General features: G+C 30.6%; 4 protein-coding genes across 8 annotated transcripts; 2 read left to right on the top strand and 2 right to left on the bottom strand.

Annotated features, from left to right (window-relative positions):
* Positions 1-231: 231 nt before the first annotated feature.
* LOC105145313 (ninjurin-A) lies at positions 232-6,450 on the top strand. Of its 4 annotated transcripts, none has more exons than XM_011054776.2 (3): positions 232-474; positions 1,536-1,877; positions 4,442-6,450. In XM_011054776.2, the coding sequence occupies exon 3, from the start codon at positions 4,478-4,480 to the stop codon at positions 5,153-5,155; it is 678 nt and encodes a 225-aa protein (XP_011053078.1). In that variant the 5' UTR covers positions 232-474; positions 1,536-1,877; positions 4,442-4,477; the 3' UTR covers positions 5,156-6,450. The 4 variants fall into 4 exon arrangements, with proteins under 4 accessions (XP_011053078.1, XP_011053077.1, XP_011053079.1 ...); XM_011054775.2 differs by having other exon boundaries at positions 1,463-1,877; XM_011054777.2 differs by having other exon boundaries at positions 232-478.
* On the bottom strand, positions 5,620-10,225 carry LOC105145314 (tubulin epsilon and delta complex protein 1). Of its 2 annotated transcripts, none has more exons than XM_087415194.1 (5): positions 10,005-10,225; positions 9,666-9,811; positions 8,447-8,658; positions 7,118-7,483; positions 5,620-6,089 (listed from the first exon to the last, which is right to left on the bottom strand). In XM_087415194.1, the coding sequence occupies exons 2-5, from the start codon at positions 9,763-9,765 to the stop codon at positions 5,742-5,744; spliced, it is 1,026 nt and encodes a 341-aa protein (XP_087271320.1). In that variant the 5' UTR covers positions 9,766-9,811; positions 10,005-10,225; the 3' UTR covers positions 5,620-5,741. The 2 variants fall into 2 exon arrangements, with proteins under 2 accessions (XP_087271320.1, XP_011053080.2); XM_011054778.2 differs by having other exon boundaries at positions 9,666-9,750; positions 10,005-10,219.
* Positions 10,226-13,132: 2,907 nt separating this feature from the next.
* On the top strand, positions 13,133-22,641 carry LOC105145317 (Spaetzle domain-containing protein). Its single transcript, XM_011054780.2, has 7 exons — positions 13,133-13,384; positions 16,695-16,832; positions 17,260-17,410; positions 18,432-18,694; positions 20,267-20,329; positions 20,464-20,567; positions 21,101-22,641. The coding sequence occupies exons 1-7, from the start codon at positions 13,331-13,333 to the stop codon at positions 21,327-21,329; spliced, it is 1,002 nt and encodes a 333-aa protein (XP_011053082.1). The 5' UTR covers positions 13,133-13,330; the 3' UTR covers positions 21,330-22,641.
* Spec2 (CDC42 small effector protein Spec2) lies at positions 22,450-24,798 on the bottom strand. Its single transcript, XM_011054779.2, has 3 exons — positions 24,287-24,798; positions 23,323-23,597; positions 22,450-23,071 (listed from the first exon to the last, which is right to left on the bottom strand). The coding sequence occupies exons 2-3, from the start codon at positions 23,575-23,577 to the stop codon at positions 23,063-23,065; spliced, it is 264 nt and encodes an 87-aa protein (XP_011053081.1). The 5' UTR covers positions 23,578-23,597; positions 24,287-24,798; the 3' UTR covers positions 22,450-23,062.
* Positions 24,799-25,971: the final 1,173 nt, after the last annotated feature.

Here is a 25,971-nt window from a genome sequence, read left to right as displayed (position 1 = left end):
ATGTAGATCACCTTTGTACCTGTAGATCGAGGATGCAGAAATGCAAAGTGTCTCATGAATATTATGAATACCATTATCACGCGAAGCAGGTATTTGAAGAAAAAACACCGTCACTCTTGTGATTATAGCGACTGAAGCGGGAGAATAAATGCGGACAACGTATTTATACTTATAGCGACGAATCCGCGAATGCCTTCCTGGATCATTGCCATTCTCCCTTCCACGAATCGTTTCGCCGGAAGAAGACCTTGAAGCGTGACTCTAAATCGTGGTCGAGACACATGGTCAGTACACGAGACAGTCGTGAACTGATGTCGTTGGATTCTATTCCGTTTCTCTATATTACCAATAAAACATTTGCAATGCATGAAAGAGGATACAACAAAGTGCGACGATTAAATGTCAAATGTATATTTTGTTGAAAATTCATAGCTAGTTTAATTAAATCATTCCCTCAAGAAGGAACGATCTAAAGTATGTATGTATATTTAGATTGTACTATTATAATATATTAATATGTATTATTTTATTGTATTATAATGTGTTACTTACTATTACCCAGATTACAATTCGTGCAAAAGCAAAGCAGTGTAATTTATTTGCTGATACTTCTTGTCATAATGTTGTCATGCTAATTTGCTAAATAAAATTTTGCTTGTATGTTGCCATAATTTTGCCAAATTAACTTTTAATGATAAGTAAAATTGCTTCAATTTTTCCGAAATATTGCCATAATCAAACACTTTTATCACAATTACTGCCACAAAATTATTTTAAAGTTATTCTATTACAGTTTGTGTGTTTCTTTGTTTGCAATATTGCATCAAATGAGGATAAATTTTCAGCAAAATGCCTGCAAAATATTATCTGGATATATATTATATATCATAATTGAAATTAGCATCTAACTCTGATATAACAGAAATAATAGCAGCTAGTAATTACATTGTTTACTATATTATATACAGGATGTCTGATAATTCTTCTGACGGAATTCGTGGATATGTAGATATTAAACTGAGGACTAAACTGAGACAGAAAGCCCTCTACCATTTTACAATAATTAATAAGACATTAATTGTTAAACATTGCCGAAAATTGGTCTTCAATAATTTTGTACTCAAATAAAAATGTGTAAAAATTGCAAAATAGTACAGGACTTTTCATCTCAGTTTAGTCCACTCTACATGTCCACGAACTCCGTCAGAAGAATTATCAAATATCCTGTATATTCTATACAAAAGAGGAATTATAACTAAAATTATAGTATCTAACGTTGACATGATTACAAAAATAGCAGAAATTAATAATTAAAAAGATTTCGTACTATTATATTGTATTACATATGTATAATGAAAAATTATAAATATAATGAAATTATAATATCTAACTGTGACATAATAACAAAAATAACAGGAGCTAATAATTCGAAAGATTAATTACGGTGGCTTTTTTCTTTCAGGATCAAAATTGCGCTCGATTAAAAAACAAAATGTTCAATTATAGAAAAAAGTGTTCATTAGTTCATCTTGCAGAGCGATTGCAGCTTACGAGAAAGATTCTACGAGGAGATAGGAAGAATTCTACAGCGAGTGTTAATAGCTTACCGGACCGTGCGTAGCTTTAATTACGGTAACGATCGCGTACGTTTTCCTATGACATGAAACCCGGGGAAACTACGCGGCCATGATACGTTCCCAGTATAACGTCGTATAGTATGGCAATCGTGACGTGAGGATGGATGAATCAGTTGCCGCGCGCGGCAACGAGACCAGTAGATCGGAGAACATCGAATCGGACACTCGGACAACCCACATCGTGAATCCTTTGTTCGTTCTGTAAAGTCAGAGAAGACACTTGCAGTGTTTTAAAATACGGTGAGTGAGTGATATTGAAAGAAAACAAATAATTTTTTTAAATTGCTAAAGAAATATGCTCGATTACGTTCTTTAAAGACACACTTGTTGAGCGACCAGCGGATAAAAACTAAAATTGCCAAATGTTCATGTTGTGAATTATAAATTAAAAGTTATAAAGTACAATTGCAAGGGATGTAATTACAAAGTGCTAGCTTAAATAGCTAAAGAAGTTATGAAACGAAGAAAAAGTGATACATTATAATAACAATTGAATGAAATAGTTTAGCCGTTCAAAAGATATTTACGTTTTAGATTTAAAAGACACAAGAGTGAGTGTGTTTTATATATGGCAATTAGTCGCGATTCATGGCAACAGTTGTTAGAAATAAATATGTAGCGATGTAATACAAAAAGTGAATGTTCAATTAATTTATTCATTCACGGATCGCGATAATAAAGATTCCTGAATATAAGAAAAAAAAACAATGATGGCAACTGTAAAAGTGATAACTGTATAAGTTTTATATGTAGAATTGTACAAGTACAAGTGAAAAAATTATTCTGTAACTGCAATAATTATTGTATAAAATAGTTTATTCAATTTACTCAGCATTTTTTTAAATTTTAATTAAGAATAACAAGCCTAATGAGAGCCAATGCTGGTAATTGCAATCAAGTTTTATCGTATATTACAATTAAATAAGTGAAACGTTTCGATCCTTGATTTGAATTCTCTTCAGTAAATACATAATTGATAAACTAAATTATATACAATAAAAAAATTATTGTTAAATATATTTAGAAAATTAAATTATGTTAAAACTTACAAAAATATTGTTCGTCTTAATGTAAACTGATGTGGATAAGTTAATTCGCATCCATATGTCAAAAATTGTTCACTAGATTTCCAAGTTTACTAAATGAGTTACGTCAATAGTATAAATACGTAATAAATAAAATTGAAATTAGACTGATGGAAATTAATTAAATTAAAACTTACATGGATATTTGGAAATATCCATGTAATGTTGGCATATTGTACAAAGTTGATAAAGCGCTTGTCATGGATGACGTTCTCTAATGAGAACGTTTGTCACACAATAACACAAATAGATCTTCAATAATTATAGAAGAAAGAAAAGCATCAATTTTTAGAAATTAAAAATTAAATCAGTAGGATGTTAAAGACAAGAATTAAGGAACATAGGAACCATATTAATTGGAAAACATCACAACACTCGGTTATTACGGCACATAGACAGGAATTTGCACATGATTTTGATTGGGAGAATAAAAAAATTTTGGATATAGAAAGGTTCTTAAACAAACGACTAATAGAAATGATTTACATACATATAAACAGAAAAATGACTTGAATGTACAAAGTGACACAGAATTTTTGGATCCGTTATACGCTACTTTAATTTTTTAAAATTGATGCTTCCTCCTCTTCCATAGTTTTATTGTAGGTCAATTTGTGTTATTGTGTGACAAACGTTCTCATTAGACAATGCACCATGACAAGCACTTTGTCAACTTCACATAATATGCCAATCTTTAAACATCCATATAAGTTTTAATTAATTACCACCACTCTGATTTCAATTTTATTTATTACATATTTATATTATCGACGTAACTCATTATTTAATAAACTTAAAAATCTAGTGGACAATTTTGACATATGGATGCGAATTGACTTATCCACAGTTCACATATAAGACAAACAATATTTTTGTAAGTTTTAACACAATCTAATTTTCTAAGTACATTTTAACGTTTTAATTACATTTTTTGTATATATTTTAATTTATCAATTATGTATTTACTGAAGAGGATCCAATCGGAGGATCGAAATGTTTTACTTAATTGTTATATACAATAAAACTTGATTGCAATTACATTCAGCATTGGATGTAATTGCAACTCTCACAAGTTTGTTATTCTTAATTAATTTAATTCATTAGCGCCTATAGAATTTCTATTGTTTTTTTTTAATTTTATAATGTAACAAAATGTATAAATAAAATTTACACAAAATTTTATATGGAATTATACTTTATAAGTTTTATATGTAAAATTAATGTATACATATAGTGAATAAACTATTATATATATGTAATAATTATAAAATAGTCTATTCAATTATATATGTGTACATTAATTCTATATATAACACTTATAAAGTTATCACTTTTATGTTTTATCACCATTATGCTTTTATCTCTGATAGCCGAGAATATCTTTGTTATTGTGGTCGGAAGTCCTATTCAAAAACAAACCACATATAATCTCTAGGGGCAAGTTTCGAACCTTCATATCTCAAAAAGTACCGCTTAGAATAAATTTTAAATACTTCTGTAATTTATATTTTTTCGAGAACTTTCATAATATAATATTTTTATTCGCAAATTTCGGGAAATTTTTCGTGTAAATCTATAGCTGTATAATTCTTATCTATATCTGTATAGTTGTATAATTCTTTATAGTTGCTATATTTTTCTCTGACTGTAGAATGGTGTTTTTTCAAACAATGATAGAATAAAAATTGAAGTGATATGAAAAATTATATTGTTTCGCAGGTGATTTCTTCAACCGATTCTCTACGATTTTCCAACATGAATGGAACAAAGAAGCTTGGCAATGATGAAATATTGTATCTGGACGAGATTAACGACGAGGTTTCGAGGCCCCTGACGTCCACCGACACGGAGGCAGAAGCGCCGTCCATCGGGCTGCGCGCTGGTTTCGTCTCAGAGATTGACGAAAATCTCGCCGACAATCCACAGGGATCGGATTCGGTCACTGTAACGGAGTCCGTCGTGGATAAAAAACCATCTGCGCCGATCGGCTTCGACAGCAGAAATGGACCGGGATTACCCGTGGGAACGCAAGCTGACTGGTCCAGCAACATCTTTCCTCCTACGCCTGCCGTACAGGTCATCACTCCGGACGTGAATGTCTACCAGCACAAGAAGACCCTAGCCCAGGGTATGATGGATCTGGCGCTGTTGTCCGCAAACGCGAATCAGATGCGCTACGTTCTCCAGACTGACGGCCGGCATCCGTACTTCTATCCGTCACTCGTCATGATCAGCATGAGCCTGTTCTTACAGATTGCTGTGGGTATTGGTCTGATATGGAACAGTGTCTACAATGTCAAGGAACATGAGCAAATGTGTAAGGCGAACAAGGCCAACAATTGGACAGTTGTTGGGATCTTCCTCGTCACAATATTCAATGTTTTTATCTCGTCGTTCGGTGTTGTCGATCAAACGGTTGTCGTCACGACATAAAATTTCATGTTTTTCTCTTTACTCCTGATGTTGCTCTCTCTTTCTCTCAAAGATACGCAATCGTTATGTAAAGTGAATGACCAGATAAAATATTTCCAATGTTTCTAAAGTGATATCAACAAGTTCATGATTTCATATAGAAACTTCATAATGTTTCTGTATTATTATTGTTATTTTAATGCATATTAATCATCCGATGTATTGGATATCGAAAGACTTCCAGAAAGACTTTTTATTGCAGTCATATTGATTTACATCAGAAACGAAAAGTTATGCGAATCTTTTCTCACGTGAATGTTTCTTCAAATCTTTTATCATTATCAGCGAAAAACGATGGAAATATTTTAGATTTCGATAGTAAATAGATAATTTTGCACGCTGGACGTTCAATCATTAAATACATTCATTCATTTTTCACTTATTTATGCAAAAACTCAACACAAATAATTTATAATGATATATAATTTTAATTTAAGCAACTTTTTTATTTCAAAGTGATGATAAGTAATGAAATATTGTGTACTAATAAATAATTCTTTTTTATGTGATGTAAACGTCTATGAAATGATACATAATAACATATCAGTCAAACGTGAATGACAGACGGTATCAACTTCAACATTTCCTCCAATTCGACGGCCAGTCGTTGTCTATTTCGTTGAAAATTTTCCTCCTCACGATCTTGGCGCTCGTTCAAATCGTTCAACCAGCTCTGCGCCTCCGCGTTATTACATTGACTTCTGTGTGCGCGAGACGGGCAATTGAAGGACCAGTTCATGGAACCACCGCCATCTACCGTCTTCTCGGATTTGAAATCTCGAAATTTGTCTCTAATTACGTGACGTAACAGCGAGCTAAATGCGGCGAGTTCCCGCGTATTGATTATTCTTGGATTCAATTCTGTAGATCTCCTGTGCTCTTGAATCACCGTAGTCTGCAATGCGAGTTATTGCAACTATTAATTATACAATTAATATAGCGTTACCAGAACTTTTTTTGTGATTTATTATCTGATTCTTATCTCCAGATACTCAAGTTAATTTGAATGTTCTGATTTTTTTAGTTTATCATGTAAAAAACTGGAAAAGATTTTTCCAAAGAATTATTTTGTGTGGGAAAGAACAGTTAATACTTTCAACAACAGTCGATCTTTTTCTATAAAACAACTCGGAGCAAATTCTACGAATATGAAAGCAACATAAATATTTTTATATTATCTTTTTTTACCAATTGTAATTTTTTTACTTGTATTTTAGAGAAAAAATAAAACAATTTGCATTGCAATGAATGAAGAAGTTTTCTGTCTCTCAATTTAACTTAAATCAAATTTCATCATCTTGTCTGTATCTCTCTTTCTTCCTCTCTCCTGAAATTCTGCTAAATTCTATAACATTTGATGCTCTAATGTTTCTCTAATGTGTCTGTAATCACGATAAATTCTTAGGAAAGAGATTCTTTGTTTTTATTATAATACAAACTTATTTTCCATGTCATAATAAAGAGAAAGAGAAAGAGAAAGAGAAAGAAAGAGCTTTTTTGCGCTGTTGAAAAAATTCGATGTGAACGATCCGCACGACTTTACGTCTGTCTTTCTGTATTCTCTAAACTTTTTGAAGTGGAATCTTACTCTGAAGAATGAAAATTAAGTCTATTTTGAAAAAGAATGTTGAATTTTCAATTTTTAAGAGTAAGATTTCTTCAGAATGAGATTCCCTTTTAGGCAGATATGTATAGTCGATTCTTATATTTAAGACTGTCTCTTTTAACTATAATCTTATAAAATGAATAAAATCAGAGAACCGCGTATTATTAAGACAGGCGTATTATTATAAGAAGGTTCTAAAAAAAGAACGAACTACAGTCCACAAAGTCATATTGCTTTAAAACATTACTTAAGACTGTCTTAAAATAAGAATGGACTTCATGAATACCACCCTAAAAATTTCAAAGAGTAAAATTTACCATCCAGTCAAAGAACACGTGCCTCTTCTGCAGCCACTTGGCGCGCACGTCGAGTAAAATCCCGGCCTCGCGGAATTCTCGCAGCCATCGTCGATCGTTCTCGGAGCTTACACCTCCTCCGTCGTCGAGGATGTGCGTTCTAGAGAGGCGTTTCATCAACACTAATTCAGACACGCTCAAGTGCGGTAGACCACTCACGTTGATGCTCGCCGCGTGCACTTTAGATATTAATTTAGCCCGCTCGCGGATCAACTCATTGATCTCCCGCAAGTTTAGATTTACTGTGGCATTCAAGTGCAGGATACTGCTAAGCTGGGCGCTTGTTGATAACGGCTGATCATTCGGTACGGCAATTAACGATGGAGGCTGGATAGAACTTTGATATATAAATGAATTTCCTTTGAAAAGACACTATATACAAGACGCTTTTGTGTAAATAGAGCGGACTAAACTGAGTTGAAATTTCACAATAGTAAACAAAATTATACAATATATTAATTAGTAAAAATCACATATTGTCTTCAATAATTTGTTACTCAAATATTATCAACTTTACGGAAAAATAGCAAGAAACAAAAATTGCTTATTTCCTTATCATAAAGTTCTGAGAATTTATTTATTCAAAATTTTTTAATACCGTATTTTCTCATGTTGGTAAAAATAGTTACCGATAAAAAAATGCAGTACTAAAAAGTCGATAAAAAATTCTTAAAAAATTAAAAGTAATATAAAAGGCTCTGTAGTAATAAGCAAAAGGTAGTATAAAAGAAGAACAAAGAGCCAATGACGTATATACGTCATTGGCTCTTTGCCCTTCTTTTATACTACCTTTTTCTTAAAAAATTCTTAGAGCTTTATGAGAAAAAAATAAACAATTTTTGTCTCTTGCTATTTTTCTGTAAAATTGATAGATTTGAATAAAAAAATATTAAAGATATTTGGCAATTTTTAGTAATTAATATCTCGTTAACCATTGAGAAAGTTGCAAAATGATAAAGGACTTTTCGACTCAGTTTAGTCCGCTCTATCTATACAAAAATGCTTGGCAAAAAATTTCGGGACACCCTGTATCAAATCAAGCTGATCGGCGGTGTGTTATCAATGCGCTTTAATTGTTAATTATTTAACAAAAGCACACAGGGAAAGTATAAGCAAAAGTACAAGCAAATTATACATCTGATTTTCAGTACGAAAGACAAGAAATGTCGACATTTTATTTTGACTCATTACTCTTTATCTATTCAGTTAAAGAAATAGATTTCATTAATTACAGTGAAAATAGATTTCACTTATTTTCACTGTATTTACGTTAAAAGGTTTGATACTGACTTCCGATGAATCTACATGTAAGCATTCGGCACCTAGGACGCCATCGACCAGTTTCGCTTGAAGGATGGCAGTGAGGACATCCTGCGTTCCTACTAGCCAAGCTAAGGCTATCAATGCATCTCTATTATGTTTGCCGTCTTGCGACAAACTGTAGAACTCGATCACTGGATATTGTAAGAATGCGAGATGCAGCTTCACTGCCGATGGAGTGTCTGGAAATACGATTGACAATGTAAAGTCTTTTTATAAGAAACACCAATTGAGTACACGCACGCATTTGCACGCGTGCACTCGTGCTGAAATATATATCGTATAAATATTGGGTCATTTAAGAAGTATCCGCGGTTTTTTCATTCAAAAATTGAACAAAAAATCGCGGATACTTTTTAAATGTATAACCTAATATATACAAAGAAATATTAATATTATAATATTACAATATTAAATAAAAAATGTCTTTTAAACCATATACGTGAATACACAATTAATTATTATTATAAAATTAATAAATATACCATTAATTAATAATGTTATTATTATTATACAACTATTTATTATAATATTATAACATTAAGTAAAAAGGAGGTCAAAATTAGATGTTGGAATAAAAAATAATTCTATATGCAATTTTTATTTTAAATTTAATATTTTAATATTTACTTTATATGATATACTAAAGGAAATGTATTAAAAAGGAATTACATATAGAATTATTATTATTTCAACATTTATTATATAACTTTGATCAAAGTTTAACAAAATAGGAAATATCAAAATTTTTGAAAAGTATTTTACATATAGCTTTAAATCTATTTGTTCTACATAATAATACAAAAATTTATTATAAGATTATAAAAAATATTATAAAAAATGCATAATTTTAAAAATATAAATTTTTTTAATTTATTATAAAAATATATTCAATATTTTTTTACAGATGCGTGTATTTAACTTTTTTTTTTTTTAGTACTACATTTGCACAATTAATTACTTCACTTTAAACAAAAAGATTGCATACCTCTTTTTTCTTACATGCTAACAATAAGAGCAATTTTACTTCTTTAATTATAACAATTATGTATATACAATTGCGGCGCGAAGACTTTTCTTAATTGGAATAACGTGCACGCTTCTTGTTAAAACAAACGAACGCGAATCTAGAATACGATCTGCAATGCACTCGGCAATGCAATTAAAAATGCAAATCATTGAAACGAACCGTAATTTCGGAAATCTATGTCGCCTCGTTTCTCTCTGGCGGCGTAGTAGCTCAGAATGCGCAATATGCTCCACAGCTTCTCAGCCTGCACAGAGAACATATGATTGCGCTCAATAGACTCGTCAAATTATTTTCTGAAGATTTTCCTGTATACATAAATAAATATCACGTCCATATGGATTTTCCGTAATTACGGTAAATGTCTGGTATAACGCTCTCCCTTCTGACCTAATTTTGTAAATATGTTTTTAACCGCGATAGGATTATCAGTCTCGCCAGATAAATTAGGTTAGGTTAGGTTAGCGCGAGCGCATTCGAATCTCCGATACTTATACTTACGACGATTTCGTCCGGGGTGTTATACTTGGCCAGCCTTAGATGCTCAGGCGTTAATCCTATGTTTATCAACGAGTTAATGTATTCACACAATGTCGGTAGCACGTTTTTTATATCACACATGATGCTACGAGCAAAGAATGTCATGCGCGCGACCAAGAGACGAGTTTCGTACTTTCGTATTGTCTGCGCAGCATTCAAACGCGCGACGCGATGAACCGACTGCGGTTCGTTCACTTTCAATTAAATCGGCGATAAGGATATATATGTTCGCAGATAGCACACAATATTTGTAAAATATTTACCAAGTATTTGTAAAACTCATTTCAAATATTTTGTAAATATTTTTGTGGTCTTAATTATACATATATTGCACAGATCAATTATATTTGTTGTAAATATTATGAAATTGTTAATGCGATTGTCGTTTAACATTTAAAAATGAATATCAAACACCCAATAATATAATACAGAACTTGTAGCAATATTGTTGTAATATTACACGTTGCAGCAATATTGCTCCAAGTTTTGTGCTGTTGGGGATATTAAATCGTCATTATTGCGAAATAAGTTCAAAACAGATAGAAGGGTTGAATGATTGATTCTCTTACTACGATATATGATTAGAGGGTCAATTGAATTAAAAATTAATAAAAAAAAAATTCATTTTATTATCCATATAGCACAGAAAGATTGCAGAAACATTACAGAATGATTTCACTGAAATATTGCAATATTGCATGGTATTGCGAAATGTTGCTAAATCATTATTGCGAAATTCCAACAATTTTAAAATGTCCGTCTTTTTGTTATATTACAATAATGCAATGTAATGTATTTGGATAAATTTTTTACGAAGACTCTAAAATAAAAATTATTTCTATACATATATCTCACTAACTTTAATTTTTCTACAAATCGCATTGCTAGTGATATGAGCTTTCCAAAAGCAATTTTTTATAATAAAACCATAAAATAAATATAGTATTAATTAATTCTGAAGGATAAATTTGTTCGTAAAAATAAAGCAGGTATGTGTGCCGCGAACAAACTATACAAATATTATCCACATTAATATAATAATACAGTCGCTTGGTAAGTTAATCATGGATTAAGTAAATCGCAGTGATTCTTTTTAATTCGAAACTACTTCGAGTCAATTGAAATCGATTAAAAAATACGGTACGAAATTTATCATAAAGTTCAGGCTGATTTATTCTTGCGTTCACATCAGGCATAAATACATCATCGATCACATAATTAATATTTCGATAAATCGTTTTCAGCAGTTTAATTGCTTCATCTTATCCAATAATGATGCATTGATTATATCCAAACTCGATATTATACAATATTTTGATTTTATATTTAAAATAAATATAAAACTTAGCTAATGAAATGGCTGTCAAATAATAGATCAATAAATTTTTTATTTAAATATAAAATGATTTATAATATATTAATTATTATATCATAAAAACGATTGTTAATCTAAAAAAACTGTACTACATAAATATTGTAAAAACTTATATTTTTATATTATTATTATTGTAACAATTAAAGAATTACAGTTTTGCAATGTTTATGGAATATTACAAGCATATTATTGACATTTTGCAGGCATATTGTTAATTTACATTTCTGTAATATCTCTGCAATATTACATTCCAATCTTCAATATTGCAGCAATAGTGCTTCAATCTTCTGTGCTGTATGGGATATTACATAAAATATTTAGTCTATATTTTAATAATATTTTGAATAAAGTTTTATATAAAATGTGTATGAAATATCTATATAAATAACATTTCCAAAAATGAATATTAATAAATATTTATCATAAATATTCTGTGCTAGGATGTGTTACATTACAATTTACAATATTGCAGTAATATTGCTTCAATCTTTTGTGCTGTATGGGTAAGTATTCTTATTACTAATGCAATTTATATGTTTCCTATTTTTACAATTAATGCAATTTGTGTATTTAATAATCCAATTAATTTTTTCGTGATATGATTCGTATAAAAAATTGAGTATAACTTTGGAATTATTTGTCAATACCCATACAGAAGATTGAAACAATATTATCAAGCGACTGTATTATTATATTAATGTGGATAATATTTGTAGTTTGTCGGGGCACTCACACATGCATGCTTTATCCTTACGAATATATTTATCCTTCAGAATTAATATTATATTTATTGGAATATTTTATGGTTTTATCATAAAAAATTGCTTTTGGAAAGCACATATCACTAAAAATGTGATTTGTAGAAAAATTAAAGTTAGTGAGATATATGTAATAATAGTTTTCATTTTAGAGAGAATCTTAAAAAATTTATCCAAATACATTACATTGCAATATTGCTGGAAAGTTTTGTTGCAACATAACATAAAACGGACATCTTAACATTGTTGGAATTTTGCAACAATGATTCAGCAACGTTTCGTAACCATTATGCAATTTGTAATGTTTCAGTGGAATCATTCTGCAATGTTTCTGCGATCTTTCTGTGCTGTATGGATATTGACATTGCTTTTTTGTGACTCATGTAACACCGTATTCAAAGTATAATCGAGAGTTATACTCAAGCGAAAGAAAAATTTTACGTTAAATAAAAATAAGTATCTTTCGTAATTTTATCGCGAAATAATTATAAATCCTATTTTCTTGCGTCTTCATTCCAAATGAATGAACATTTCTTAATCGATTCTTATATTATTCCCTTAATGAAGAAAAAAAATGTTTCTGTTTATATATATATATATATATATATATATATATATATATATATATATGAAACAAAAATAGAATTCACTACGATTGAAAGCACCATTTTTAAAGAAGAATAAAACAAAAAATCAAAGAAGAAAGAAAAACAATAAAATTAAGATTTTGCATATTTAGACCTCTTGGATCTTTCCACTACCGTCAGGCACGATCCCCTCCAATCCAGGATGTGAGACCGACGGTGGAAGAAGGAATAAAAAAATATTCGGACTCATATAGTCTCATGTGCGTCTGACTTTTCCGCGCGTTGCGGCCGCCGGTCAGTCGTGGTCAGTTCCATCCCCGCTCTTCTCCTGACCCAAGTCGCGTCGCACCGGAAGCGAATCAGCCTCTTGTCCGTCTCTCTTTCTCTCCCGCCTGTCGATTCTGTCTCGGACCGCACGGAGGTGGTCCCTCGGATCGGAATTGCGCTAACCGATCACTCCGATCAGTAGAGTACGAGCGGCCGCGTGTCGATCATCGTCCAGTATCGCGTGGCTCTCGTGAGTAGTCTTCGTTTTCTACTTCGTTCCACGTTTTTTTACTTCTTGAGATGACATCGAGAACTCTTCGTCTGAAGTGGACCGACTATCTGGCACTCATTCTGGTGAGAAACTGTGCATCGATTGCATTAATTAGAATTTAATGCAGTGATGAATTAATGCAATTCATTGAATTAATGTAATGAATGCATTAATGGACTAGTTGATTGCAGTATAGAATTTTGGTCGAATCTATTGTAATTTTAGTCGAGATAATCGTATTGAGAAAAAAATCTCTTAAATTTAAATAAATATTTATCTGATAAAAAGAAATAATTATTAAATCAAATGTCTTTTATACTAAATAAATATATCTTTATGTCTAATAAATATTTAATTGACACACTGTTCAAATAAATAATTTATTAAATATTTCTTTTCAATACAGAATTCTAATTGATGTAATCAGATTTTTCTGCTTCCTCTATTTTCAATCAGAAAAGTTTCTAACAATTAATCATCGAATTCGATTTTTTATTTACCAGCTGTTTGCTGTCAGAATTATTAATCTTTGGAATTGATATGTGTCTTTCCTATTTGATCAATCGCTGAATATTTTCACAATCGTGTCGCGTATTTGTTAGATTTGTTTATTCATATTTATCTTTCTCCGAATTTTTAAATCGTTAATCACTGAACACTTGTCAACGGTTTATGGGATTTATGCGCGCATGGAGGTCATGTCGGTTGAAAGGCACAGAAACGTGTCCATGGCAATACGAATATGCGTGTATACGAATATACTAATATCAAATGGAGGATTTTATTGCGGATTTTATTGCGGAGATTAGTATCGATGTCCTTATTATTCTCTTTATCTCAATATCATCGCGGAACGATCGAGTTTTTTGGCTCTTCTTGCAAAAAAGGAGAGGCGCCTTCGGGCAGTGTTACTTAAAAGTAATAAAAACAACTATGTTTTGAAGTTGTTGAAAACTTATGGCTTATATTGAAAATATAGACTTTTCAAAAAACTTGTTGTTTTATTCTTTTACGATCTCTACAGAAATTTAATAGATACTAATAGTGATTTTGAGCATTAAAAGCATTGAACAACAATGTTTACTGAAAGTGATTAATTTACTAGTTATTTTGGATATTAAAAATATTGAAAAACAGTGCTTTTAATATTGCAAGGCACATAAGATTATTTATTTTTAGTATTATTGAATAGTGCTTTTATTGAAAATTAGTAATTAATTACTTTGTGTGTTAAAAACACTAAACAACATTATTTTGACTGAAAGGTAATGATTCATTACTTATTTTTATTATTAAAGCAATAACAGTGCTTTTACTGGAAGGTATAATTAATTATCTACTTTGAGTATATTAAAGCACTGAACAACAGCGCACTTTTGGAAGGTAGACCTTAATTAGTAATTGCTTATTTTAATACTCAACAGTACTTTTAATACTCAAAATACACTAAAAATTACTTACTACTTTCTGGAATGCAATGAATCAGTATCACATTGAATTTCTGTGAGGGAAATGCTCGTTCCTAAATTCTTCCATCATCCCCTTCTTACGAAATATCGGTCGTCCACATTCCACTTTTATTTATCTCTTTTACATTTTTTTCTTCTTAGAATATATATTGCCTTAGGTTTTTTCCTCTTGTACTAGTTTGACAAGATTTCCCAACAATGAACAGATTTAAATAACACGTTCGGAAGTTGTTGTTGTGATACATATATGCATCACGAATGCACGAGAATGTATAATAATAAAACGATGACAGATAGGATTACTTGGAAAAGTCGCGGGATTACCTGGCGATCCGCTTCGTTGACGGGAAATTAAGATGCAATATTTACCGGTGGGGGAGGGGGGGGGGAGGAATATCTATGATACATATGTTGTAAAATTGCATTATGACAGTTCTCCGCAATTATGCGAATATTTCACGCGTATGTTTTGAATTTTTCATAAGATTTTCCCTATAAAAATGGAGACAAAATTACGAAAAAAATTAAACTGACTCAATCGTATAATAAAATATAACTTATGTAGAAATTAAACACTTAATATTATTTAAATAATATATAAATTATCAACATATTTTCGTACTGAAAAAAATTACTGAATTTTGTCAAATATTTATTTGAAAATACTAATAAAATTTACTTACAGTAAATAAACATTTATTTAAAATAAAAAAATATTTAGTTTATTAATTAGATTGTTAAGATAAAGAAATATACTTAAATAAATATAGGTTTACATTTAGTAAATTTGTTATTATTCAAATAAATATTTAATAAAATTTTTTTTCAGTGTCTCAAAACAAATTATATCGCAAATGTCACATAATAATCGCTATAAATCTTCTTTTTTTCTTTACTCTCTTTTAAGGATTATTTATACTGATTATAAACTATTAAATTATGCCATAAGCTATAAGAAGTTGATTAATTATTTAACTTACGAAATTAAAATTCTCGAAATGAACAGCGAAATGGAAAAAAAATAAATATAAACAAGAAAGAATAAAGCCATTTTCGATCAAAAAGAAGCAGATTTTGAATTAATTCGACAAATTATATCGCAAATGTCACATAATAATCGCTATAAATCTTTTTTTCTTTACTCTCTTTTAAGGATTATTTATACTGATTATAAACTATTAAATTATGCCATAAGCTATAAGAAGTTGATTAATTATTTAACTTACGAAATTAAAATTCTCGAAATGAACAGCGAAATGGAAAAAAAATAAATATAAACAAGAAAGAATAAAGCCATTTTCGATCAAAAAGAAGCAGATTTTGAATTAATTCGACAAATTATATCGCAAATGTCACATAATAATCGCTATAAATCTTTTTTTCTTTACTCTCTTTTAAGGATTATTTATACTGATTATAAACTATTAAATTATGCCATAAGCTATAAGAAGTTGATTAATTATTTAACTTACGACACAAGCTGACAGTTTCGCAGACAAAGTCTAAAATTGTAAAGTCTAAAATTGAGATGTAAACGTAAGATGTCTTTAAGATGTCTTTATGTCTTGATTTTGAACGAATGATCCTTTATTCTCAAAATGCTTTTAGATACCGGCGGCCTGCGCGGAGTAATTACACTGCATTATTATATAATCTCGTTCGCGGCTGCATGCACTTGCTCGTAACAGGATCTTATGCCGCCTCTCAACCTCGGTATAGAAATAATTTATCTTTCTCTTATCGCGTTCTATTCTCCCGCGCCGCGCGCAGTGATTCCGACCTCATGATCCAAGAACAAGACGGTTCTTTACATAATTCCAAGCGCGCGCGCGCGCGTACTTCACGGAAAACAGCTTATTTTTAGAGAAGGAAAAGTCTCTCCGGGTCGAGATCCGATTGTTTTCATACCGTCTTCGTTCGACAGGTGTGCCAGACGGTGCGACCAATCGAAGGATATCCTCGCGCTTCTTCAGAGCTGTCGGAGGAGTCACCGGACGCCGGAAGTTCCTCGTCGCAGGATATGTCGATTTCGAGAGTGATCGAAGAGGCGTACGAGCAGCAGGTGTTTCTACAATATTAAACGAAGTAGACCGTAAATGTGAATACACAACAATTAGGAAATTGCTTTAGTAATGGAAGGATCGAGGCAGCCAATTTGGATCCTCGCTAAATATAACTATTAAGTGCGCAACTAAGTTCTCGCTGTTATTTTGATGAAAATGCATCAAAATAACAGCGAGAACTTAGTTGCGCACGTAATACATTGAAAGAAAAGATTGGCTGTTGCTAGCGGATTAAACATTTTGTGCCATATTCAGCCAACCTTTTCTTTCAGTTTATAACTTTTAGTACTCAGTCCTAAGAATTAGGATAGTAATAATATCACAAATTAAAATTGACAAGAAGTTTAATAATTGATGCTTATATTTTAGAAAGATACTCATAAATCTAATGGTAAGAAGCGTCTTAAAACCTGTAAATAATTTTAGGTGTTTCTGCGACCGCAAGAATGGCAGAAGACCAACGACGAAGACGACAATTGTTGTTCACAAAAGATAAAACAGATGCAGAGGGACACTTCGAAGGAGAAGTTTCCGAGCGATGGGGTGATTCGAAGTAGATCAAAAAAATCACTGCAAGGCATGTTTATCTTGAATAAGTATTGATTTCAAGTGATCAACATTCTTTTTTAATGACTCCCCAGAACGAATCAATAATTATTTATAATTTGATCAAGGCCAGTGGTTTAAACACAATCTATTTATTTAAAGTTGCGGTTTCCTCCGTAAAACGGGAATTTACGAAATAACGATAGCGCGTGCATTCTAAATATCGTGTGTTATAGAAATTCCCTGATGAAGAAAATTCTTATATCTCATACATTATTGAAAAAAAGGTTGGTTGCTGCAGCAAATTAAAAATGCTATGCCATATTTTATTATCTAATTTGCTACAGCAGCCAATCTTTTCTTTCAGTGTAATATTTTAAAAAAATTTTGCATATTTTAAATTTATAAAGATTTAAAAGAGTATCTTAGATTTATTAATCAAGTTTATATGAGTTTTCTTCAGAAATATAGAATGAGAAATAGACTTTGAATATCTCAGAATTCACGTAAAGTATTCTGGAAAAGGTGTAGACTTTCTTCGCATTTCTAAAAAATGTTCCAATTTGTATAAAAAATTTGTAGAAATAAATTACATAGAAATTTTCTAAAAAATCATAAAATTAAATTATATCAAAATTATGAAAATTTCTGAAATTTATATAGAAAATTATGTGAAGAATTTTAGGAAAAAATGTCACCATTCTGAAAAATTCTCATTATATTTCATACTTTTAATATCTTTAAGAGAGTTTGACTTTATGAAGATTTCTAAAAAAATATATCTTTTATAAGTTTTCTTTGAAAATTATGGATTAAGAAATTTTCAAATTTACATATATAAAATATTTAAAATGTATATTGGCTTTCTCAGCACGTCTGAAAAGTATTCCAATTTGTATTGTATTATATAAAAAAATCTGAAAAATTTTCTAAAAATTTATAATCATATAGAAAAACATGAAAAATTCTGATCTTTATATAAAAATTCCGAAACAATTGCGGAAGGATTTTAAAAAATATTCATAATAAATTGCTATCTTTCTCCTTTGCAGATTCAAGCACTGATATGTCGATGTACAGGAGTCCAGATATATCGCACAGGGACACGGGCACGTCAATATATAGGAATTCTGACGAGAAAATTATTTTCCCGGACGGTAGGATCTCATCGTCGGGAACACCAATTCCGACGTTGACCTGCCGCAAAAGTACATTCTGCGAGAACGTCGCCGATTATCCCAGGCAATTGGTGAACGCAGCGATACAGCGGAACATCAGTTTGAGATTCCTGGAGAGTGTCGATACTGTCGATTCGGTTAGAAATGATTTTGTCACACATAAGAACGCGTGAGCGATCGCTTTATTATTAGCTCATCATATCATTAGCTCATCATATTGCATCAAGATGAAGTTTATTTTACATTCTGCTATAATTATCTAGCTGTGCGTATACGTCTTTACAGAACAAAGAATTGCGAAACTGACATAATCTCGACGTGTTATGTAAACTTTCGATGCACGAGACACGATGCAAAAATGATGTTGAAATATTTTTCAACGCTACGATTCTTGTCGTTTTATGGAATATGATGACAATGAAAGATCTGGAGTCTAAATTAAAATTATTATTTCAAATTATACACGAAAAAATGGTTTTGCTGAAGTATCTAAAAATTTAATTAGATACAGATTTATTATTATTATTATTTAAAAAATTTAATTAGATACAGAATTAGATTAGATCTGAAAATAATTTTATTGAATTATCAAAATGATTATATAGAACGCTTAAGATAAATGTACCAGTCATTGAACAGTTGATGAATATTTATATTTAAACAGTTATTGGATGAAATGAGAAAAATTTTTAATATTATGCTTTTAATTATATTTATAACTTAAATTTATAACTTAAATTGTTTATATAAATTTATTTAGAATCGTGTATCATTAAAGCTTAATATTTTTGTCATTTTGTTTAATAATTGAATCGTATACACTAATACATTTATCTTAAACGTTGATGACAATACTGCAAAAAGTTTTAATATTCCAGCAATCAGTTTAAGTATCCTACAAAAATAAAAACATTATTTTCATATCCGTATCTAGCTACATTGTTAGACATTTCAGCAAAATTGTTTTTTCCATATATGTATAAATTAATTTTACGTTCGAGATTGACGATGAAATTATGCCGGTTTTATTGTACGGTAATGTATTACTGTACTTACAATTTTAATCTTAAATATTCAATAATCATCTAATATTTTATTTATGTCGTTTATTAAATTCCGCGAAGTATCTTATCGTACACATACAGTAAGAGCAAAAAATATTCGTACAAGGAAATAAAAAAAGTCTGATTTAAAAAATAAACATTAATTAATAAATAAACATTAATTAAAAAATAAACATTACCAATTTTATATATATATATATATATATATATATATATATACAATAAATATATTCTGTTCTAATATAAACAAACGAGTTTCGCATGCATTCCTGATTTTAGAAACTAAATTTCTCGATTGTACGAATACTTTTTGAGCGTTCAAACAATAAAATTTTTAATTTTTCCATATTTTTCAGATAATATATTTTCTATAATTAATACACATCTTTTTGGTATATATAATTTTAAGAAAACATACAATCTATTTTATTCTTTATGAACAAATTGTTATCCAGCAAGAAATGATCGTCAATTAAATGTCGAATTCACGTCGAATTGGTGTTGAAATCATCGATATCGATTCGACATCAATTCGATGATTCATTTCTCGCTGGATAATATTTACTTGTTAAAAATAAAGTTCTTTTAAAAAATATTTTCTCTGTACGAATACCTTTTGCACTCACTATATATGTATTTTTTCAGATATCCGATGTCGAACAGAGGATAGACACGGTGTCGCGCGAATCAATGCTTTGCCCAATTCGTGTGAGTTGATTTGGCCTTTTTGTTATTATTCTCTCGAATAAGTTTTTAGTTTCCTTAGATTGCCTCTGCATTGTGTAATAAATATTAGAATTAGTAAATAACATTTGAAATATCATTAATCGTTAAATTCGCAGGAACAAGTGGTATACCCGCAAACCGCGCAGAACAAGCAAAATCAATGGTTGTTCATCGTGAACCAGGATGACTTGAAACAAGGAATACGCATTGAAGTTTGTTTGTAAGAACAATTCTATTTGAGTACCTGATAATCGAAAGCAGCTATATTCAAAATTTTTTTTTAATGAGATATCATTATAAAATAAACAACTTTCTTAGACAACGTCCAAAAGTGTCCAAATGCCCACGTCTTATGTTCCTATTTTAAACTTTATATTGTCTGGATAGGTTCTTAGATAGGTCACAAATTGAATGTTTAAAAAATGTGCAAAGCAGTTATAAACTGATCTGATGAAAATTAAAAGAGAAAAGTGTATTTAATTACAAATGAAATTAAATCATTTCTGTTTATAGTTATATTCGCTAGTCATATTAAAAAAAAAACGATAAGACACTTTATTACAAAATCAGCTAAAATTCTTTCCCTTCGACTACGAAATCAGTCAAGTGCATTGCATTTTAAATAAAAATTGTACTTTTATTTATGTCATATTATACATTTCTTGTTAACTAAAACAATGTATTTAAAAAAAAAGAAAATAATATGGGGACAGAATCGTCTGATACATATTTATAGTGAGTTTTTGATTGTAGGAACGAAGGCCAGAAGTGCGACATGATCGAGGACTTCGCCGAGGGCTACAAGACCTCCTGCAAACAGAAATACATCTATCGAGAATTGGCAGCGGTGGGAAGTGACGGTAACATCTTCAAGGATCAATTCCGCTTTCCGTCGAGCTGTTGTTGTCACGTAAAATTCATCGGCGATCCCACAACTAGGCTGGGACTGAGACTAAACCTGCCGGTCAATCAAACACAATAAAGTAAATCAAGTACCTTTTTTACGTCAATGATACTCCGATAGGAAAGTTAGGACGAGCGAGGAGAAAATATAATGGAGTGACTCTTTCCGTCTCATTCGTGTCTACGCAGATGTTCGGTACGTCGCACGTTCACAGATAGGATGCTCAGGATGACTCTGTCATATCAACTCTGATGATATTACATCAAGCAGCTTGTTGTCGTTAACTGTTAGCAGTAAAATTATGGGACGATATTTTTTGTAATTGCTTGTCAATTTAATTTGTGACATTACGTTCTCCAGTTTCAATTCAGAACTGTGTTTCGAGACCGACAAATAACACTAGTTTACAAATTTTGAAGTTGCTTACTGCAAAAAAGACTTAACTTTTTATATTTTAGAACGCCGAGTTCGAATCAGAAAAATTCCATCAACATTTTCGATTTGTTTTCTAATAAAACTTGTTTTCAATCAAATTTCACTATTATATTGGAAAAAAGTCTTTCTTTTTATAATTAGATATGTTTTTCTTATATCTCAAAATCCTGGAAATATTTTAATGGTAAATTATGGTTCGTAGAAAATTATCGTAGAAATAATCTTCATATCTTCTTGCATGAAACTTTGTAAATCAATGTAATCGGCACACAGTTCGCATAAACTGAAAATTCAAGCAAAAAATATTAAACACCAAGATCCGCTTTGATAAAATATGGCCTTCACTTCTTCGCTTATTTGCGTTATTAATTTTTTGTTTCAAACCTGAAAAAAAAGATTAGATATTAAGAGCAACGAATACAGTTGAATAGAATTCGAAATTTTGCTGTAAACAATTCTGTCGATTAAATTAATTGTCGAGCTTAGTCGAAGTTGTCGCCAGCGGTTTTTGGTTACTCCTTTTTCTTACTACGTTAGAGAGAAATAAAAACTACTTCCTGTCTCTTTCTACGTTCAGACATCGTGTCTCAAGCTCGGTCTATTTGTATTACATCTATGAATCGGAGGACCACACTGCCGTGTCCAGAATACAAAGGAGGTGAAGGAAGTTGATACATGAAGGAATTCGCGAGCCGATACAACAATCGGCGACGTCGATATCATATCGAAGGAATGGAGGTGTTTCCATGAAAGAACTACACCATTTTATAAATATCGCCAATGCTCTCTTGTATTATTAATATACGCGACAATATTCGACAATAGGATATGTATTACGTGTACAGAATTATATTATGTGATATTATGTGATACGTTTACTTATACTCTAATTACACATTTACGTTATATTTTCTAAATCTTAAATAATTTTACAAATAAAATGATCTATTCTTCATTTTTGTGTACATATTTTTTTCCGCACGGAACGTCAGATCGCTGACAAAAAGGCACATGATTTATTTAGAATACGATTATAGAATATTAAGTTTTTAGACGCAATGCGTCTCCAGTCAAAAATATAGAGGTATAAAGTCATAAATGATTATTTGTACGCTGTACATGATTAATTCTGGCAGTTTTCCGTTCCAAATGGAAGTCAGAGACTTGTCCAGTGTACATAAATTTGTCTTGATTCTCTAAGCATCTTGCAAAATGCAATCTTGTTCATATGGAAGAAATGCGCTCGTCCATCAAACGAGTAAGGAACATGGATATCAAAAAGAAAACATCAGTCATTCTTCCTTCCGTTACATAAAGCTCTCTCCCTCCGCCGCTATCGTGTTAAATATCCTGCTGCGACATTGACGAAGCTATCCTCAGCATGCCTGTGACAGGAAGTGAAAACAATTCAACTGATTAGCTCTGGCAAAGAAATAAAAGAAAAAAAGTATATTTTACATAACGGGAACGAGGGATTGTCTGGAATAAAATCAACAAAGCTTCAAACAAATAATTTATCCAATTCTAGATTTCTTCTTTCGAATGTCTTCAAAATGTCTTGTATCGCGATTTCTTTTTAGACTTTGTGTTAATCTGAGAAAGCAGGATCTGGAACCGATAAAAGGCTGAGTCATACCTTGGCGCTGAAATCGGTATCGAAACCACTCTTCCTCTGCATTTGCGCCTGGAGGTCGGCCAGCTGAGCGATCGACATGTCGATGTCGCCGCTGCTGATATGCGCTGTGTGTCTGAAATTCGTGGGTACACCGATCATGCTCCGGTCTATCCTGAGCCTCTGATGCGGCCTACCACTGTTCCGCCTGTTCCTTGTTGGCCGTGGAGTCAGGCAGCACGTGAAACACTGCACCCAGAGCTCGTTGTTGCCGGCCATCACGTATCCACACGTATTCCCTACAGAAATGTCAAAAGTGAAGTAAACATCTCCACTGATCGAACTTATGTTCAGAAACATACATCCGTATTCATAAGCTTTATATTGAAGCTTTCCTTAAATTTATCTTCAGATGCTCTATGTATTTTATTGACTACATAGTCAATAAAAATCTAAAGATGAACTTAATCAAACTCTTAACAAATACAAAAAGAAGTCTAACTATGAATAGGGGACATGATAAAATTTATTATGATAATAAAAAATTACATTATAATTTAATTGTATTTAAAGATTTCAATTAAATTACAATATTATATTTAAAAAAGCATTTGAGATTATTAATAATAATACAAATAAATCAAATTGATCCCAGATTCTCATTAACATCTAATTATTAATATTCTTATAAAGATATACTTATTACATAGCATCAAAAATTATTAAATTGCTTGTCAATGAGTTACTTTTCAAGTTACTCATATAAGAGTCATAAGTTACATTTATTATAGAAATTGAGAACAATAAGTTCGGGTGTTCTATTTTTATATTATATTTTATCATTTGCTCCAATTTTGTATTATTTTTGTAATCCCTCCATTTCTATACAAACTCATATAAGGTAACCTAAAAAGTAACTTATAAATAACTTACAAAGTAACTTTCCCAATCTCTTACTGGGTCGTTTATCGTATATCAAGATCTTTACCTGGACAATCTCCTGATAACCCAGAAGAAGGAAGTTCGAAGGCTTCTCTGGTCGATTCAATTCGGGACGAGCAGCTCGACGTGGATGAAGCTCCACGACTGCGACTCGCGGAGCGGAATCAGCGGATTCACAGCGTTCCAGGTTAATTTTCGCGGTGTAGAGGTTAAGTTGACGGACGACGGTTGCGACCGGTCTCAACGGCCGACGAGTCGAGCAAAACAAACATTTCCATGGAACGCTCGGCTCGCGATTGCGAAGGACATCGTTTGATTGTTCACCGCGAGCGTAAACGCCGTAAACACGGAGGAAGGTAAGGATATTGGAAGATATCCAGGCGGCTGCTGCGGCGATGGAAACAAAGACAAACCTGGCAAACTCGGTCGACTGGCGGTGTTGACACGAGCGCTGTCAGACGTCAGACGCGCGGCGCGGCCCGTTTCACACGATCGCTTCTTCTTCACTATTCTTCGCGATTCGTTTCCACGGATTCTTTTACGTCCATTCTTTGTAGCTGCACTATGTTATACTTTCTGCTTTTAAGAAGGTTTTCCGATCTTTTTTCTAAATAAGAATTTGAACATTGAAGAGCTTATTCTCAAATATAATATAATATTATTAAAAATGTATTTATAATATATTATAAAATAATATAAAGTATATATCTAATATAATAAAATAATGTAAAATAAAATAAAATATAAAAATATAAAAATATAAAATAAATATAAAATAAAATAATATATAATATTTATTATTTTTAAATACAATTCCTTTTATATCCTTTTATATCGTTCTTTATAGCTGCACTATATTATACTTTTTGCTTAAGAAGGTTTTCCGATCTTTTTTCTAAATAAGAATTTGAACATTGAAGAGCTTATTCTCAAATATAATATAATATTATTAAAAATGTATTTATAATATATTATAAAATAATATAAAGTATATATCTAATATAATAAAATAATGTAAAATAAAATAAAATATAAAAATATAAAAATATAAAATAAATATAAAATAAAATAATATATAATATTTATTATTTTTAAATACAATTCCTTTTATATCCTTTTATATCGTTCTTTATAGCTGCACTATATTATACTTTTTGCTTAAGAAGGTTTTCCGATCTTTTTTCTAAATAAGAATTTGAACATTGAAGAGCTTATTCTCAAATATAATATAATATTATTAAAAATGTATTTATAATATATTATAAAATAATATAAAGTATATCTAATATAATAAAATAATGTAAAATAAAATAAAATATAAAAATATAAAAATATAAATAAATATAAAATAAAATAATATATAATATTTATTATTTTTAAATACAATTCCTTTATATCCTTTTATATCGTTCTTTATAGCTGCACTATATTATACTTTTTGCTTAAGAAGGTTTTCCGATCTTTTTTCTAAATAAGAATTTGAACATTGAAGAGCTTATTCTCAAATATAATATAATATTATTAAAATGTATTTATAATATATTATAAAATAATATAAAGTATATATCTAATATAATAAAATAATGTAAAATAAAATAAAATATAAAAATATAAAATATAAAATAAATATAAAATAAAATAATATATAATATTTATTATTTTTAAATACAATTCCTTTTATATCCTTTTATATCGTTCTTTATAGCTGCACTATATTATACTTTTTGCTTA

Source organism: Acromyrmex echinatior, chromosome 17 (genome assembly GCF_024713525.1).
Source record: "Acromyrmex echinatior isolate Ae372 chromosome 17, ASM2471352v2, whole genome shotgun sequence".
Classification (NCBI taxonomy): Eukaryota; Metazoa; Arthropoda; class Insecta; order Hymenoptera; family Formicidae; genus Acromyrmex; species Acromyrmex echinatior.
The sequence above is the reverse complement of the archived record's forward strand: the minus strand, read 5'-3'. Positions and strand labels throughout refer to the sequence as shown.

What these genes read in the sequence shown, in the direction of transcription:
- LOC105145313 (XM_011054776.2), top strand. Translation starts at nt 4,478, where the DNA reads ATGAATGGAACAAAGAAGCTTGGCAATGATGAAATATTGTATCTGGAC.
- LOC105145314 (XM_011054778.2), bottom strand. Translation starts at nt 10,148, where the DNA reads ATGACATTCTTTGCTCGTAGCATCATGTGTGATATAAAAAACGTGCTA. An exon ending in CATAGATTTCCGAAATTACG is followed by an intron (nt 8,659 to 9,665) that starts GTTCGTTTCAAT and finishes TCGTATTTCCAG; the next exon opens with ACACTCCATCGGCAGTGAAG. An exon ending in TACATGTAGATTCATCGGAA is followed by an intron (nt 7,484 to 8,446) that starts GTCAGTATCAAA and finishes AGTTCTATCCAG; the next exon opens with CCTCCATCGTTAATTGCCGT.
- LOC105145317 (XM_011054780.2), top strand. Translation starts at nt 13,331, where the DNA reads ATGACATCGAGAACTCTTCGTCTGAAGTGGACCGACTATCTGGCACTC. An exon ending in CAATGCTTTGCCCAATTCGT is followed by an intron (nt 20,330 to 20,463) that starts GTGAGTTGATTT and finishes TTAAATTCGCAG; the next exon opens with GAACAAGTGGTATACCCGCA. An exon ending in ATACGCATTGAAGTTTGTTT is followed by an intron (nt 20,568 to 21,100) that starts GTAAGAACAATT and finishes TTTTGATTGTAG; the next exon opens with GAACGAAGGCCAGAAGTGCG.
- Spec2 (XM_011054779.2), bottom strand. Translation starts at nt 23,577, where the DNA reads ATGGCCGGCAACAACGAGCTCTGGGTGCAGTGTTTCACGTGCTGCCTG.